At 37.1% G+C, this 16,190-nt stretch overlaps 2 protein-coding genes across 2 annotated transcripts; one reads left to right on the top strand and one right to left on the bottom strand.

The window, feature by feature from the left end:
- Positions 1 to 1,820: 1,820 nt before the first annotated feature.
- On the bottom strand, positions 1,821 to 4,275 carry LOC119984614. Its single transcript, XM_038828644.1, has one exon. The coding sequence runs from the start codon at positions 4,133 to 4,135 to the stop codon at positions 2,198 to 2,200; it is 1,938 nt and encodes a 645-aa protein (XP_038684572.1). The 5' UTR covers positions 4,136 to 4,275; the 3' UTR covers positions 1,821 to 2,197.
- A 4,601-nt stretch (positions 4,276 to 8,876) lies between these two features.
- LOC119983851 (AT-hook motif nuclear-localized protein 1-like) lies at positions 8,877 to 14,500 on the top strand. The gene is made up of 6 exons (XM_038827580.1): positions 8,877 to 9,231; positions 9,750 to 10,152; positions 11,107 to 11,174; positions 12,453 to 12,584; positions 13,376 to 13,537; positions 14,000 to 14,500. The coding sequence occupies exons 2-6, from the start codon at positions 9,810 to 9,812 to the stop codon at positions 14,234 to 14,236; spliced, it is 942 nt and encodes a 313-aa protein (XP_038683508.1). The 5' UTR covers positions 8,877 to 9,231; positions 9,750 to 9,809; the 3' UTR covers positions 14,237 to 14,500.
- Positions 14,501 to 16,190: the final 1,690 nt, after the last annotated feature.

Genomic DNA, 16,190 nt, shown 5'->3' with positions numbered 1-16,190 from the left:
GGTTAACAAAGCAAAGATGCTGTTTAGTCACTGTTTCTGGAACACAAACTTTACTAAAAGGGGGGGATCTCATTACTTTAATAGAATTAAAAAATTGACAACTAATTTCTCAAGATATACTAAAACAAATTCAATAAAGCATGATAAGAAAATCTTGAGAAAAACAGTACCTTCACCAACACCAATTGACCGGGCATGAGAATAAAGCTCCAGCAAATTCTCACAGCAGGAATGCATGTTTATACTATCCCCTTATCAACCCGTACACAAGTCTTTGCTTCCATGCTTCCATATGTCATTTACTAGAATTGTCCATTTGTCCTCTTCAAAAGCTATTTATCCATAAAAACGATATGACAAATACTTGAAACTATACATAAGAAATGAAGAATATGCTTAAGAGGTTGTTTCTAGACCTGACAAAAGCTAGGAAACTCACACAAGCGATCAGCACTGACAAAAATAAACTAAACATCACGGAAAAAAAAACTACTCGACAAGGTGAGGAATTTCAATCAACTCCAAGAACAAAAGTTGTATAGTGTATTGCTTTTAAGAAAAAGATTTGGGTTTGGGGGAGGGTTAAATTAACTAACTTAATCAAATGGGAAGCATAGAAAATAGTAAGAATTTTCTTCAAAACAGTAAACGACAACAAATTATTGGTCCATTTAGCCTGCTTGACTGTTTGCAAGCATATTGTGCTTTCGTAACCATTGTAAACGATAGCAAGGGCCTTGAAGCATCAAAGGGAAGAATAAACGAATAAATGTCAGAATCTGAAGCACAGACTTACCATCAGACCGAAAGGTGAGAACCAGAGGTCCAAGATCCAGTTTGCATTCTTCCCAATGATCCTGGGGCCTTGGGTCCTAAACTCTCAAATGCCATTTTAGAAAGAGCTAATTTTCATGGGCACACAAGGTATAGAAACCATCACTAAAAACCAATGCATATGCAATGATGTACAACATGTTCATGAAGCTTAATTCAGATATATTTTTCCATATTAAGATGACAACATTAGACTCTACTCAAATCGAAAATTCAAGAACAGTTCCTCAGAGAAACTGAAAAGCAAATTCTGGCAAGTAGTTTAGAAGTTAGAAGTTAAGGTGGATTTCTAGGTAATATCCATTTTGCAAGTTCAGCTATAACATTAGGTAAGTGATTTGCTATGCCAAAAGAACCCAGGACTTCCATGTCTGACAGGTATGAAGAAGGTTTTTTTCACTTATATTTCATAAATTTTTAGGGTTTATTTTTTACAGCACAAGCCAGATTCTCTAATTTAAATAGCTTTTAAATATTAGGAGTACATTAGTAATGAGTCTAGAAGTTTTATAGGTCTTTTCTAAATCCTAATTACTGTTTGAGTCTGTTATTCACTTTCTCCTAGAAAAGCAGTCATCCTAACAAGCATTAGGAATAGCCCAAACGTCTACAAATAACCACTAAAGTTTTCACAATTATAATATTTTCCCAAAATAATGCATTCTCGAAGACAAGAAATAGTGAAATACTACATTCTTAAAATGAAAATTTATGAGAGGGAATTAACCTACTTCCCTCTCATAAATTTGAAGATCAGATCAACTACATTCCTAGACTATATGTCTTATCATGACAATCATATGAGTAAATTCGTTAAACTGTGTTACACAGCAGATAGCTGTAAAATGCCAGATATTTACTTCTTAGATATCATGTGACTGGAAATGTGCTGCTAAAGCAAGCCAGTCAAATCCTCTCTCTTTCACGGGAAAAAGGACTGCAATATTAAGTAATTAACTACAGATGCGAAATTGAAGGTACAAATATGTTCCCAAGAATATGTCCCATACATCTCATTATACATCAATACGAGCAGAAAAGCAAAATTGCTTTCTTAGTACATACAACAATCCCAAAGTACACGGAAACAGCTATGTTCTGCATTGAGTGAGGAAGCCATCTAAAAGTTACGGAGCTCAGAACAATGTCAACAAACAGTCACAAATGAAGTATGTGCAAATAAGTCAAATTAAATACACTTTACAGAACCATACGCACTAGCAAACATAAAAAGTAGCATGTGAGAAACTCCAATCTTCAGTATACATTAATATACAGCCCACCCCTCGTTGTGAGACAGGATGAATGGCCACAATATGAACTCAATACTAGGTTAGACTGGGTTCACCAGGCTGTTAGGACTCTACACAATCTCCCCATGTCTGAATTCGCTGTCTCCACATTCTTCATTGGAATCCAATCCACAAGGAGAGTCATACCATTTAGGGTTCTCTTGGTAGAAACTGTCAACCTGTATACCAACAAGACCTACATCTGACACTATAGCCTCATCATGTCTCAAGGGCTTAGTTAGTTTAGTATCTTCACATTCAAGAATGCTCTTCTCGTCAAAATCACTGCATTTGAACCACTTTTCAGGCCTACAAGACTCACGAATCAGGTCTTTCTGACTTCTACACTCTGCTCTCATCTGCTCCCAAGAAACAACACCCCCAAGTGACCGGCCAAAGCTGTCTTCATCATCCTCGATTAATTCTGCCTCCTTCCCATTCACATATATCTTATCATGATGTTGATCACTCCAATGCACCAAACCATTTGCTCCCACCAGCACATCATCTGGAAGAGGCTTGTCAGAAAGCAATCCAGCACTCTTCGAACCATCTTCCCCTAAACTCCTGAATTTATTCACAACATCAAACAGATCCCGAGATACGGAACCCAACAATTCGCGTGGGATTTTACCAATTCTGCCTTCAAACAAACCAATTTCCGACCTCAAGTCTTGCAACTGCTGCAAAATAGAAAATTGCAAATCCCCATCATCTTTCCCCAAATACCTAAATCCATCATTCTCCCCGTCCTCACGCACCCCATAGATCATTTCTTGGTCTATCATAAACCCACCTTTGTGCCCCACGACACGATGCATAATCCTAGCATTGCCATCCAACGGCCCTGGCTCATGCCCGGAATGAACTGCATATAACTTAAACACAGCCATCCCCTCTTCTTGATAAATGAAAGTCTTGTCCTTCTCATTATAATTGGAGATAGGAACTATTGCCCTAATCCTAAATCCACATCCACACCTCTTTGATACATAGGGCTCCCTCTTCAAAATCCTTGACTTCTTTGCTGCAGGTTCACCTGCCCTGTGACAGGCATAATCCTTAACTTCGGCAAGAAATGGCTTATACCTAATGTACTTCTGCCTAATGCAAAGTACAACATTATGCTTAGCTGCCAATTGTTGCAACCTATTGGGTACCTCCTTAGCTGGCACATCAAATGACTCAGTGTACTCAAACCTACGTCTCTTACTTCCCGAAGAAGATCCCGTGGAGGCCGAGCAAACAGGACAAGAAGCAACACAAACCCTAATGTAACTCTCAGGTATGCCATAAAATTTAGCTCCTACAGTCCATACTTGCTTAATTCTCTCAATAGTTTCTCTAAGTCCTAAGTGTTTTAAGTCCGCGTCACCATGAAAACTCATCACAATATCTTGCCATTGGTTAATGTGAGAAACAAATTGTTGAGAATTGTTCTTGAAGCAGAGAAATTCGTTACCAGATTCAGAGTCCACGTGAGCCGTAAGCTTGTCCTGGATACGCTTCCACGCCGTAAGGTACGCGGTGTCCTCATTCCGGTCCTTCCACACGGAGCGCCACGATTTCAGGACAGACCTCGGCGTCGCGGCTCCGATCTCGGCCGGCGTCGCGAGTCGTCCCTCGAGGATGCAGCGAATCATGAGCGAGTGTGACTCGGTGTTGAAAGTGTAGAATTGGGAAGACATGTGCGGCTCGGGGCTAATGTAGGCCGGAGGGTGAGGGTTAACGTCAGAGTTACTGTTAGTGCTGGGATTGTAATCCGCCAGTGAATCGGGATGAGTGGGGTGACTCTGTGAGTCGTCGTTGTCATCGGAGGAGTGACTGGGTGAGTCGGAGGAAGAGGAGCGAAAGATGACGATTTCGGGCAGAGAAGAGAAGGGCTGGTCCGTGTTGGTGTCGGGGTTGATGTCTTCCATGGAAGGATGCGATCGGATGATCTGGGAAACCAGTGGCGGGCCCAGAGCATGTTGATCGGAGAGGTTATCTTCAATTTTATGGGGATTCATGGGAGAGAGGTGGTGCTTGGTAGAGAGTGGTTAAAGGGAGAGGAAGGAAGGGCTTCGAGTATTTCTACTTTCTCGTTAACTTGTTCTCTTTCTTTCTAAAGCCTCGACAGACTCAGTTGTGTCTTCCAAAAAGTCTACGCTGCCTTCGCTTTCTCCTCTCCTGTTTTTTATTTTTTTTTTTCAGATTCTTGTCTTATTAGTTATTTCCTTTGTTCTTAGTTTTTAATGTTTTCTTACACTATTTTCAAGGGGTAAAATTAAGGGGTGGCAAAAAAATCGATTCTGAATCGATTTCATGTTGGACAATATTTGTGTTTATGAAATATTTACATATTCGGATTGGATTTCATACATACCTAATTGATCAACCCCATATTGGTTTACATCGAACAAGTAAACCAGACATTAAACTAATTCGGATTAAGGTGTGTTTGCACTTGGACTTGGACCTGGACCCAGTTTTAAGCCGGACAAATTTTTTTGTTTGGATCAAGATTTTGAACATATAACTTATGTTCAAACTTGATTTAATTTGGATCGGACAAATTCAATCATCTGAACCGGATAAAGTTTTATCACCTCTCAATAAAATTATACTAATATTGGGATTCTACATTTATCCTATAAGAAGCAAAGCAACAACCATATTGGAACTATCACCATACCAACGGTTGCTAGTTAGTTGGTAATAAAAAAAAATTTAACTTGGGGACAAATATGTAATGCCATAAAATTTTGCCTTAAATTTTTACTTAGTAACTTTCCAAGTAAATACATTTGGTAATTACTTGATTGTTAGCTTAGTGGTATATCTCTCCAAAACCAAATCGTATGTACTCAAAATATAATGAATTTGATTCCCAATGCAAGCAACTTTTGTATTCACACGCTCAATTTTGACCCAAGTTAACATGTCATCAGGTAAAAAGTTTATGGGCACGCAAGGTTATTGATATAGATAAATACAGTGGTAATTTTGTTTTGAAAATTGTTAGTCATTGGTAATTCCTCAAGCTTAGTCAATGGTTGTTTGAGTTGGTCGATACATAAGATTAGAAAATTAACTGAAAATTTGCAAACCAGGCAGGCCACATATGATTGTAGCAATTGTAGCTCCAAAATATTGGAAATTCCATCACATTGTACTTTTATTTAACTGATTTACCCTAACGTCACTTGCAGAAGAAAAATCGTCTTAATCAGGTGCTGGAACAAATGGACATCCTAAACTCATTGTGCATGGTGCTCAGTATGAACTTCAAATGCAAAATAAGAGATCCATCCCACTGTGGAAATGTTCCTGAAGTGGAAAAATATATCATATACATCGCCCCCTCTCGGCCTCCCCCTTCCACTTGGCTCTTCTCCATGAGTATTGTGGATAAATAAAATGGGTCATGCTACGTCAGCATGACAAATGGTATTGGAAAGAAAAAGCTACATGCATACGTACTAACTACCGCAGTTTTCAAGAAGTTGTACTAAGAAAAAAAGGAGAAGATAAGTCTTAGCTCCAGGAAATATCTCAAGCTAACGTCTAAAGACGTTCAAACGTCAACCCGTCGTCAAGAGATTAGGATAAGGAGATTTGATCCTACCACGACACTCTAGGGACAATAATGTCAAATGCTTTTATCTTCGCACCCTATCAACTCCTATATAAAGGAGGTTGAGATTGAGTCAAGGTACGCTACACATTATTCTCTAATTCACTTTTACTTTGATATTCTCTTATGAGTACTCTCTGATGAGTACTGACTTGGGTGTCAGAGCTAGTGTCCTCGGGCCACGAAGGGTCATCTTCTCCCTCCTTTATTTTTGCAGGATTCACGGAAGCTTGCCGCTCAGTTAGCCACGTTAGCAATTGACATGTGGATCACAGGATTTTTGCATCCACAAGTATTATATATATGTAGTTCATCAATTGCAGGATATGTGGATCCAGTGCTCCTGTTAGAATGTGTTGTTTTTATAAGAATTGAATTACAGAGAGGAAGCTTGAAGAAGAGAGGAAGAACCAAGAAGAAGAAGGAGAAGATGGAGGAAGAAGAAGCTTAAAATTGCATTATGAATTCTTGTGTCAGATGTACAAGTCAATCTTTTATATATAAGTAGATGAATTTGTACCGACTTTAAACGTACGGTTGCACTGAGACAAGACATATATAAAAAATAAAATAATTGTCTTGTAATGAATTCATGAAACTGTGTCGCATGCCTTATTGGATCTCAAATTTGGGCTTACCAAATATTATTATTAGCCCAATGCGAGGAGATGCTCAAAGCAGGCTAAGGCCCATTTCTTCAAGAAGAAGAACAATCAGGCAAGGACACAACCATTCCCACCAACGTGCTCGATGGTCAGAGGCGGATATATCATTTATGGACTTAACTGTTATGGTCCACGACCCAGAAGAATAAAATCATGCGGGCTCAGGTCCAAAGTGGAGAATATTGGGTTATAGTGTTTAGAGTGTATTTTCCAACATGGTATCGGAACGAAGTATCGATAAAGTTGGATGTGGCATCTTGTCCATTTTTTGAGTCTGACATAACCAAATCTAAAAGTATGAGGTAGTGTCAAGACTAAAAATCCCACATCGGATTGACATAATTCATCTCAATAGTGTTTTCACAGTAATACGCTTAACTTTTGAGTTACTACAGAATAATTTTTTTTTCCATAAAATACGTTGTTGATGGTTAAGAATTTGAATTATTTAGATATGTTAACACTTGGTAATATTTGGATTTATATAAAATTAAATTGATAGTATATTTTGAGAGATTTATGCTGAAATTATGGATTTAGTCAAGCTTGAGCCTTGAGCTCTATGTAAGTCGGCATGTTTTTTGTCTTTTCCAATTATTATTTGTCGATTTTCAATGAGTAAGAGCTTTGAAAAATATTTGGCTCCATCTCGATAGTTTTATGTTAAGGAACCGATTCATACCCAACTGTTTCATTTTAAAAAAAGATCCGATAGTCTGTCTTTTCGGAACAATAATCAGACAACAATAAGTAGTCCTTGTCAGTCTGTGGTCTGGTCTCGCATGGAAGACCGTCCAGCTGGTCGGGATTATATCAACGACAAGAACAAGCTTTCGCATTCAAAAGGTGTAGGACCCAGCGAGATATCGGTCGTCTGGTCTGATTATCGTGCGCTTTGCGGTAGCAAGCGAGCGAGAGCCACAGACAAAGCATCCTCGGACAAAGTGTTAACGAACGACTCACGCACACGCCCCCACCACCCAAACCCCAAAAAAGGTCAGTGTTCCGTTTGACTCATGCGAGTCACACCCCTGCCAAAAGCAAGTGGGTCACACCGCCCTGACCACAATGATTGCACGTGCCATCACGTGATGCTCATACTCTACTAGATTATCAACCAAAAAGACTTCCACTACTACCATTCAATTAATCTGCAGCTTTAGCTAAATAGTCAGTGACATGACTCCAGAATTGATCATCTACAATGACATATAAATTGATAATTGAAGTATTAGAGTGATAATGATCACACAATTAGTTGGATGATAGGTTAGCAGTTAATTTCTCCAAGGAGCCAAATTTTATAGATTCAGAAGGTATTAAGTTCAATTTTCACTGAGAGTAATATCTTTGTAGCCACGCGTTGGATTATAATCCAACTTACCCTATTGTTAGTTGAGTTTTTTTTGCACGAACGAGTTGAATGACCCGAATTTAAGTTCACATCGAATTTTCAAAAGACAAACTTATATATGATGTCATAGTTAGTTAATTTTTTTTGATAATGATCATACTTGATCACCGAATATGGTGTAATTATAGCATTAGTTGTGAATGTCTTTTTTTCCCTGTTCTTTTTGGTATCCAAGGAAATATATGAATAATTCGAATATTATAACTTAGCCCACAATATGTATATAATGACACATACATTGATATAATGATCTAATTCTAACCATTTGGCAGAGTGTGAGATTAGGTATTAATAATTTAAAAATCTAAAAGGGATTATAATGAAGTGACTTTATGAATTATGACAACATGTGGAACATGTCATCACTTGTTAGTATTCCATTGTTTAAACCATATTAAAAAAAAAGGATAAAAATGTAGTCGTGAATTAAAATTAGACAATTAGTTTAAGTGATGAAATGAAAGCTTGTTTAAAGTGCGAGATCCATGTAATAACACCGTCCGATACTGCCTGGGCAACCATGATTGAATTGTGCGAATTCTGTGTTTGAATTGAGTTTCCTAATCATTTTGATATCAATTTATGAGTGACTATTTTGTTATAATTTATATAGATTTCAAAGTCGGTCGGTCGTTCTTCACACATATCATGATCTTATTGTGCTACGTGTATTTTTTTTAAAAAATGTGTTCAAAAATCCCATGCAAACAATTGTTAATTGAAATCTTTTTAATTATTTGATGTCATGTCAACACTTTAACTGATCGAATTAACAAAAAATCGGACTATGGAATAACTCGATAAAGTCAATAACCAATTTTCAACGTTTGGAATGTAAAGCACTGAGTTTTAACATGCCATACTTTTAGTGGCCAAAAGTCACATTTATTACATAAAAAAAACTATTTTTTTTTAAAAAAGGAAAATAAACTTACTTTATCTTTCTCGACTTTCCTACAATTACCGTTTTCTCCACCTCATCAGTTCCAAAATTTCAATTTCGCTTCATGGACGTGAAATTTCTCTTAATCAATTTGTAATTTATCGGGTTTAGCAAAACTAATTGCTACAATAATTATTTTTCTATTTATTTAAATGTTTTTAATTTTCGAATTTCTCTGTTATCATTTTTTTTTTCTCTTTCTTTTTTTGTGCTTTCCGAGTCTTCTGTGCTCGGACAGGAGAAGAAATCCGGTCAGCGGATTTTCTCACTGGCAATTTTTTCTCGGGAAACAAACAGCATCTGATTTGTTTTATCCGATTTTTTTGGTGTTCACTGGAGTGAAATCAAGGGAAAGTTGTTAGGTACGTTCGAGTTCTGCAAATGTGACAAGTTTGAGGCACAGAAGTTTCTGTTAGACCGTGAAGAGAGCTTCTAGTTTTCTGGCACTCGCAGTTACAGCCTTACAGGTAAATGATCTTTGAACTTGAAGTAGCTTTTGTTACTATCATTAGTTGTTCCTAATTTCCTATTTAGGTTTTACTTGTTCATGATTTCATTTGGTTATGGCGTTTGAGTTGTTTCTTGGTCTGGTTTGTAAGTTTTGAAGAAAAGTTGAGGTTGAAAATTGAAGTAAAATGTTTTGCTCATAGTATGTTTTCACTGTATACTTTTCAATGAATTCGTAGTTATTCCTTTGGGTGGTGTTTTTAGTTTTTACAATTACTGATCTGTAAAATGTTAAAAGGATAAATGTGTAGTTGGAAGGATGAATCCTCTAAATTTTGGTGAGTTTATAACCTTGAGTCTAGAATTTTTCTTAGAAAATTTTAATTTGTCGTTTGGGTTTTTTTTTTTGCCTTGGTTTAATGTTATTTTTAACACCGATCTGTTAACATAATAGTTGTACAGTTGGCTAGTCTGGTGAGTCAACAATTTGTATACTTTGGCTATGTTTTTCCTGATTGTAGTGGATGTTTTGTTCTAGATGCTGGTACGCGTATCGCAGTGATTTTTGGGCTGTGAAAAAAAAGATTTTAATGCATTCATGGAACCAAGAGAAGGTATTAATTCAGGAGTTACTGTAATAGGAGCAGAAGCCCCATCAACGTATCACGTGGCACAGAGGACTGAAAACGTCAGCCAAATTTCTGGGCCACCGGAAGTGTCTGCATCACCGGTTTGTGTAGGATTGGCTGGAATACCAGGGAAAAAGAAGAGAGGGAGACCTAGGAAATATGGACCGGATGGGACTCCAGTTGCAGCATTGTCACCAACTCCAATTTCATCTTCAGCTCCCCCTGGTGGTGAGTTCTCTGCTGGGATGCGGAGTAAAGCATGGTCGGGGAATTTGGAGAAAAAGCAGAAGAGAATGGGAATGGAGAATTCTGGTATTTGAGTTATTCTAATGTTGTTTCCTCAATAAATAATATTTTAGCGCAAGATATTGTCATTGTAAATATAATATGCTTTCGATTCAAACAGTAATGAACCTGTGCTTCGTGTTACTGTTCTGGTGTTGTTTGTTCTGATAGATAGTTACTCATTAACTTCCCCTCCTGCTTTTGATGTTAGAACTAGGTCTCAAATGTGGTTTTGAGTTCTGCATTTCGAGTTGGAGTTAGATGCCGTCCTTTCCCTCATATAGGAGGAAGTTTAATGCTAGTGAACTAAACAAATCCCAGTGACTAGTAAGTACATAATAACCCATACCCTACCCTCTTAATACGGTTATCAGATAATTGACATAACCAGAGTACCCTAATGGCCCTAATAATGCAGTTACAACTGCAATTACAACTCCCTTATGCAAACAGTTACAGAAAGCATGTAATTGCTATCTTGACATGGCATAACTAACCCATAACTGACTCAATAACTTCCTTATTCAAAATTTTGTCGCCAGCACTCTTATAACTAGTCACAGGACTACCGTTATATTGTATTCTCCTTGCAAGGTCAATCAAAATGGACTCCAGCATAGGCCATTTAGGAGGAGGATGGAATCCCCTAATTTCCAGTATCTTTCAGTCGTACGGGTGTGATCCAGGAAAAGAAACATGAATCCTTTTTATGCTCAACATTCTTAGGAATTTACTGATATACTTGAAAAATATGTCCGTGAGGACTTCAACAAAGTTGTAGTTGTTGCTGATTTATCTCTTCTTCATCCAGAAGCATGACTTATCCCTGTGCATGCATATCAAAAAGCATTACAATTACTGACTACAAGCAGAGTGTTATTATTTTGTATTCCTTGCAGTGGCGATATTGGCAGACTGATGCTTACTTTAAAGGCTAGAATTCCTTGATACTTATGTTTCTGAATTGCTTTTTTATTACAGATGATTGGGCTGCATGTTCTTCTGGTGCGAATTTTACCGCTCATGTCATAATCGTGAATAGTGGCGAGGTATGTTCATTTATAGAAAAGAGGAAAGGAATGAACATCTTTTTTTAATCATGAATTATTTTCATCTAGTTATCTTTTGTGGTTGGAAACAGTTGGGAATAGCAACAGCATGTTTTGTTTCTAAATTGCATGAGAATTTAACTGAAGTACTATGTAATTCTGTTATTGTCTGCATGTCTATGGATTATTCACTTTTTGCCTTATGCTTCTTGTTTTCCTACACTCGAACTGATCTTATGCACACAGTTTTGGCAATTAACTGGTTTTTGGTCATATCTATAGTATTGCAGGACATAATTTTCATACAGTCTAACTTGAATTTTTTAATCACATTAATGAGTTTCTTTAAATAACTCAATCCGTCAATGACATGGAAACTTAAAGAGGCTTGATGAAAGAAACCCCTTTTGAACTTTTAAAAGATCATTGGCTTTTTTGTTGGGATTGTGGACCCCCCTCTTTTTATAATTAAACCAATGTTTCATGCGAGATATTATGGTCGCTATAGCCTTAATAAAATAAGGGGCTTGTATTTTGTAGGAGTTGTATCATTTGTTTTTGCCTTTGAGCATAGTGGAATCCAGCGATCCGTGGATGTAGCCCTGTTCTTGGGTTAACCACGTAAAACTTGTGTCTCTTGATCTTTATGTTCTTAATAGTGTCATATTCCTAATTTGCTATCTAATCTTGGCTTTGTGAGTATAGTAGCGTGGATGAAACTTTTCTTTTTGACTTAATCGAGATAATTTCCTTCAGGCAAAAGCTCTTAGGTTTTGTTTGGGTGGCACCCCCTTGGTGCCGCATCAAGTAACATTCTCTTCCACCCCTGGCCTATTTTGTTCAAAAGAAATAATAGTAACGGATAATAACTAATATTTGGTGCAATTTCTTATAATTCTGTGAGTTATACAAATTTTAAGAAGTCCAGACAGGTGTGCTGGAATTTGCAGCAAATATTTGAAACTTCAAAGATTTTAGAGCTGTTAGCTGCCAAAAAAAGCTGCGTATGAACTTTTTTGTATCTTGTTAGATTCATAATGTTTCTGATTATATGTTGTGGGCCAGTTTGGGGATAATTTAAGTGATACATCTTGCGTTTATTATTTTCTTGGGGGCCCTGATTTCTGAAGGAGTAGCACTTAACGAACGCATATTAAAGTTGGCTGTGCTTGTTAAATCATAAGAATGAATATTGCAACACTCTTCCCGTGTATCTGCCTTAATCATGTCAGTGGTCTGGGGAGATTATTTCTAATAATTTTTCATATTTTTTTTTAGGATGTTTTGATGAAGATTATGTCATTTTCCCAACAAGGCCCTCGATCGATCTGCATTCTGTCTGCTAATGGATTGGTATCAAATGTTACTCTTCGGCAACCTGATGCCTCTGGTGGTACTTTGACGTATGAGGTCTGTGATCCTTATCATTCATTCTCAATTTTTTTTCGTATGATTTTTAGAATATGAATGTATTTTTAAAATGAATTGAATGGACTAATTATCATGTTATACGGTTTCTTATTTTGATGCAATAGTTGTCTTTGACACGATACCCCCTGCATTTTTAATATACTTTTGGGTTTGGTTGAGTTTTGTGTTGACATGACCATGGTGATGTATATGACATTATAATAAGTTCATAACCCTTGGCCAAAAAGTTCTCAAAATTCATGTGAGCTTTGTATCGATTTTTGCATGCATATGCATGTTTTTGGATCAAAGCCATATAACTAAAACATCAGAAGTGGCAACTCAACTATTGGCATGCATCTCATGAATAAGAGCAGGGGTTAAGTAGTTGTTTGGACAAAGACTAACACCATTAACTCTTAAGAACCATTTTCCAGTGGAAACTTGGAAAACCTTTTTCTTATGGCAATATGCCACAATGGAGCACATGTGAAGCAAGAACCAGACATGAATTGATCATGGAGTTTTTTTGAAAAATTATTTCCAGCATTTTCTATATATAATGTCGTTGCAATTAACAACTGCCTGATATGAGATGATGGCGCTTACTTTCTTTATATTAGTGCACATCTTGATTATGTAGCCTCTTGAAAATGAATGAAGGGGGCAATAAGAAATAGATGGAGCTTGAGCCTTGATTTTGCATATTTGAATACTTGTGTAAAAAGAAGAGATTGTCAAATGTCGTACTACTTTTATTTAAAATTTCTAATCTCACCTCTATTGGATAGGGTCGCTTTGAAATTCTTTCTTTGTCTGGATCATTTATGCCCACTCAAATTCATGGATCAAGAAGCAAATATGGGGGTGTGAGTGTCACATTGGCAAGCCCTAATGGCCAGGTTGTTGGGGGTGGTGTAGCTGGAGTGTTGGTAGCTGCAAGTTCTGTGCAGGTTAGCTACTTTCGCCGATTCATTTGATTTACTCTTTTTTAATATTTTCTGAACAAAACAGATGGTTTAGATTTCATATAGGCGGTTAATGTAGATGTAGGTCAGTGTATTGCGAATGGGTTGATGATAATGTAAAATAATATAGTCACTCCCAATATATGGCATCCCCCAAGAAAAAGGTGTTTGTGATGGACATTTGAAATAAATGAAGGACAGCATGAAATATAGGACATAACTGGCTATATTGGGACGTGGTACACAGTTTCTTTCCAGGGTAGTTGGATGTTTTTCTAAACCTTTGAGAATGAATTGACTAAAATGATGTAAAACAATCTTGTTCAGCCCTATAACCAAAATTGTCAAATCGTATTTTATTCAAGGGTTTTTTGTATGACTCAGTGGCGCCTGTACTGGCCGACCATATTGGAACATAACACTTTTTTTAAACAATTGTTCTAACAGGTTGTTATAGGCAGTTTCCTACCAAGCAGCTATCCAGAGCCAAAATTAAAGAAACAAGCTCCTAGTCCTGCTACTCCATCAACTACTGTATCTGCTTCTGTACCTGATCCCAATGGGGGAAAAGAAGGGCCCCAAATTAATAGCGCCACAAGACCAGGCGGTTCTTCTTCGGTTCCTCTCTTTAGAGAGCCCTCGGCCACTGACATCAACAAAACATTGGCTGGTCCTAAACCCTAGCTGAGCATCTAAAAAATATCCGCTCACTGACTTGGTCGATTACCGATTGTGGTAGTCTGTCTACACAGATCATTCCCCTCTGTTCCTGTTTTACTTGTGTTAACTTGTTGAATGTTGTTGTAGGATGTAGTTTGAACTTCTGCTTCTCATCTCCCTCTTAGGAATAATTAGAAAACTCTATTTATTAGGTTTTTAGTAACTTTCTCTTTGTAATCTGGGTTCAGAATCTGGTATTAATAAGACTAATTTAATTATTTGTGAGTCTGTCATGAGTAGTCGAATGTACTAACACTTGGGTCTTTCTCCTTGTATGTCTTCAATTAATTTGTTATTTCGCTTAACTATTTGAAGTTTTGAGTCATTAATGGCTCCGTTTGGCCAAAAAGTCCCCTTGTTGTGCTGTTCCGCAAGTGAAATAACAAATGAGGTCTATTGGTGGATTTCAAACCAGTGGACCCTATTTGTTCAAAAACAAAAAAGTCCATAAATGAAGGATTTTAATTTTTTTTTCCCAGTTATCTTCAGTGTTGGGATTGATTCCACAAACGATCCATGTAAAATTGTGGGTCTAAAATGATCCATGTAAAATCATGTGTATCTATTGTGGGTCTCAAATGATCCATAAGAAATCGTGTGTATCTATTTCAACATTGGTTGAGACAAAAAAAAAATTGAAATTCATAATAATACTGTTGTATAAAATTATGGACTCGTTTTCCTATAACCTAAATAAGAATATAGATCTAATCGAAGGTCACATCAAATTGGTTTTACAATTCTTAATTTCAAAATGATTAAAATTCATCCAATTCTTTCCTTGTAAGTGCTTAATTCTAAAATTCAACTCAATAATAATAAAAAGAACAACCACCACCATAATTCTTTAAGATCCCATTTTGTCTTACATTGCCGCTTGGTGGGGCCACACCAACACCCCGCCCCCCCATCGCGCGCTCGCTACTCGGATTCCTTGCGCTTCGCTTGGAGTATCGCGCGATTAGTGCGAAACGTAAACATCTACTCGCTTACTCGGGCAACTCCATCTTATTACGCAGGCGGCAGGTCAACTTTCTCTAATCATATATTCTCTCTCGACATGTAGAAAAAAACACAGCTCCTTTTGTATATTCTATGTCCTTTCTTATAAAATCCTGAAAGAGATGAAAATGTACCAATCAAATTAAAGAGAAGATCTTGAAATTCCCTTGAAGTTTACAGTAACCAGAAATCTGCGACAAGACATCATATATGTATCTACATCATGTATGTATCTGTGTAGCATGACATATATGATACAAGTAACGTAAATTTCCTGGTAAATATGCCACCCACGTCATTGTTTGATATATAATATTGGATTCTGACGTGGGCATCTTTTATATAAAGGTCTGTAGAGTACTGAACTTCTATGCCATAAGAAAAAAAGAACGTTGATTAAGGAAGAGCTCCGAGGGGATGAAGAAAGTTAGAGTATCTACACTTGCATATCTCCTCTCCTTCCAAACCACTAATTGTTTGATGCTACTGCTTTTCCTAATGTTTTCATTCTCTGTTTCAAAGCATCACAACATTCTCATATCTACTTATGATGTGATAACCGTGGCGAAATCGAGTAATTTATCCATGTTTTTCTTGTTCAATTTTATACTGATTATGATCTTTCTTGGGAGCTCTAAACCTCCAGCAGAGCCGGAGTTTGATGGATCGTTTTCTTTTCCATCGATGGAGTACGGATTCATTGACTCAAAAGAAAAGGAGAATGACAATCTCAAAGAGATAAACTTGGAGACAGATGAAGATGAGGACGGCGAAGAAGTTAGCGACAACGAGAATGATCATGGTTATGATGGCTACGACGAAGACAACGAGGATGATACTGGTGCAGAAGATGAAGATAATGAAGATGATGATTGCAGAGACAATGATTTGGAGAGGAGAATTGAGGAATTTATAG

The sequence above is a fragment of the Tripterygium wilfordii genome, chromosome 18, assembly GCF_013401445.1.
Source record: "Tripterygium wilfordii isolate XIE 37 chromosome 18, ASM1340144v1, whole genome shotgun sequence".
Lineage (NCBI taxonomy): Eukaryota > Viridiplantae > Streptophyta > Magnoliopsida > Celastrales > Celastraceae > Tripterygium > Tripterygium wilfordii.
Note: the sequence above shows the minus strand (reverse complement) of the source record. Positions and strands in the feature narration are given on the sequence as shown.

Coding starts and splice junctions, on each gene's coding strand:
- LOC119984614 (XM_038828644.1), bottom strand. CDS start 4,135: ATGAATCCCCATAAAATTGAAGATAACCTCTCCGATCAACATGCTCTG.
- LOC119983851 (XM_038827580.1), top strand. CDS start 9,810: ATGGAACCAAGAGAAGGTATTAATTCAGGAGTTACTGTAATAGGAGCA. Junction 10,153..11,106: donor AATGGGAATGGAGAATTCTG/GTATTTGAGTTA, acceptor TTTTTATTACAG/ATGATTGGGCTGCATGTTCT. Junction 13,538..13,999: donor TAGCTGCAAGTTCTGTGCAG/GTTAGCTACTTT, acceptor TTGTTCTAACAG/GTTGTTATAGGCAGTTTCCT.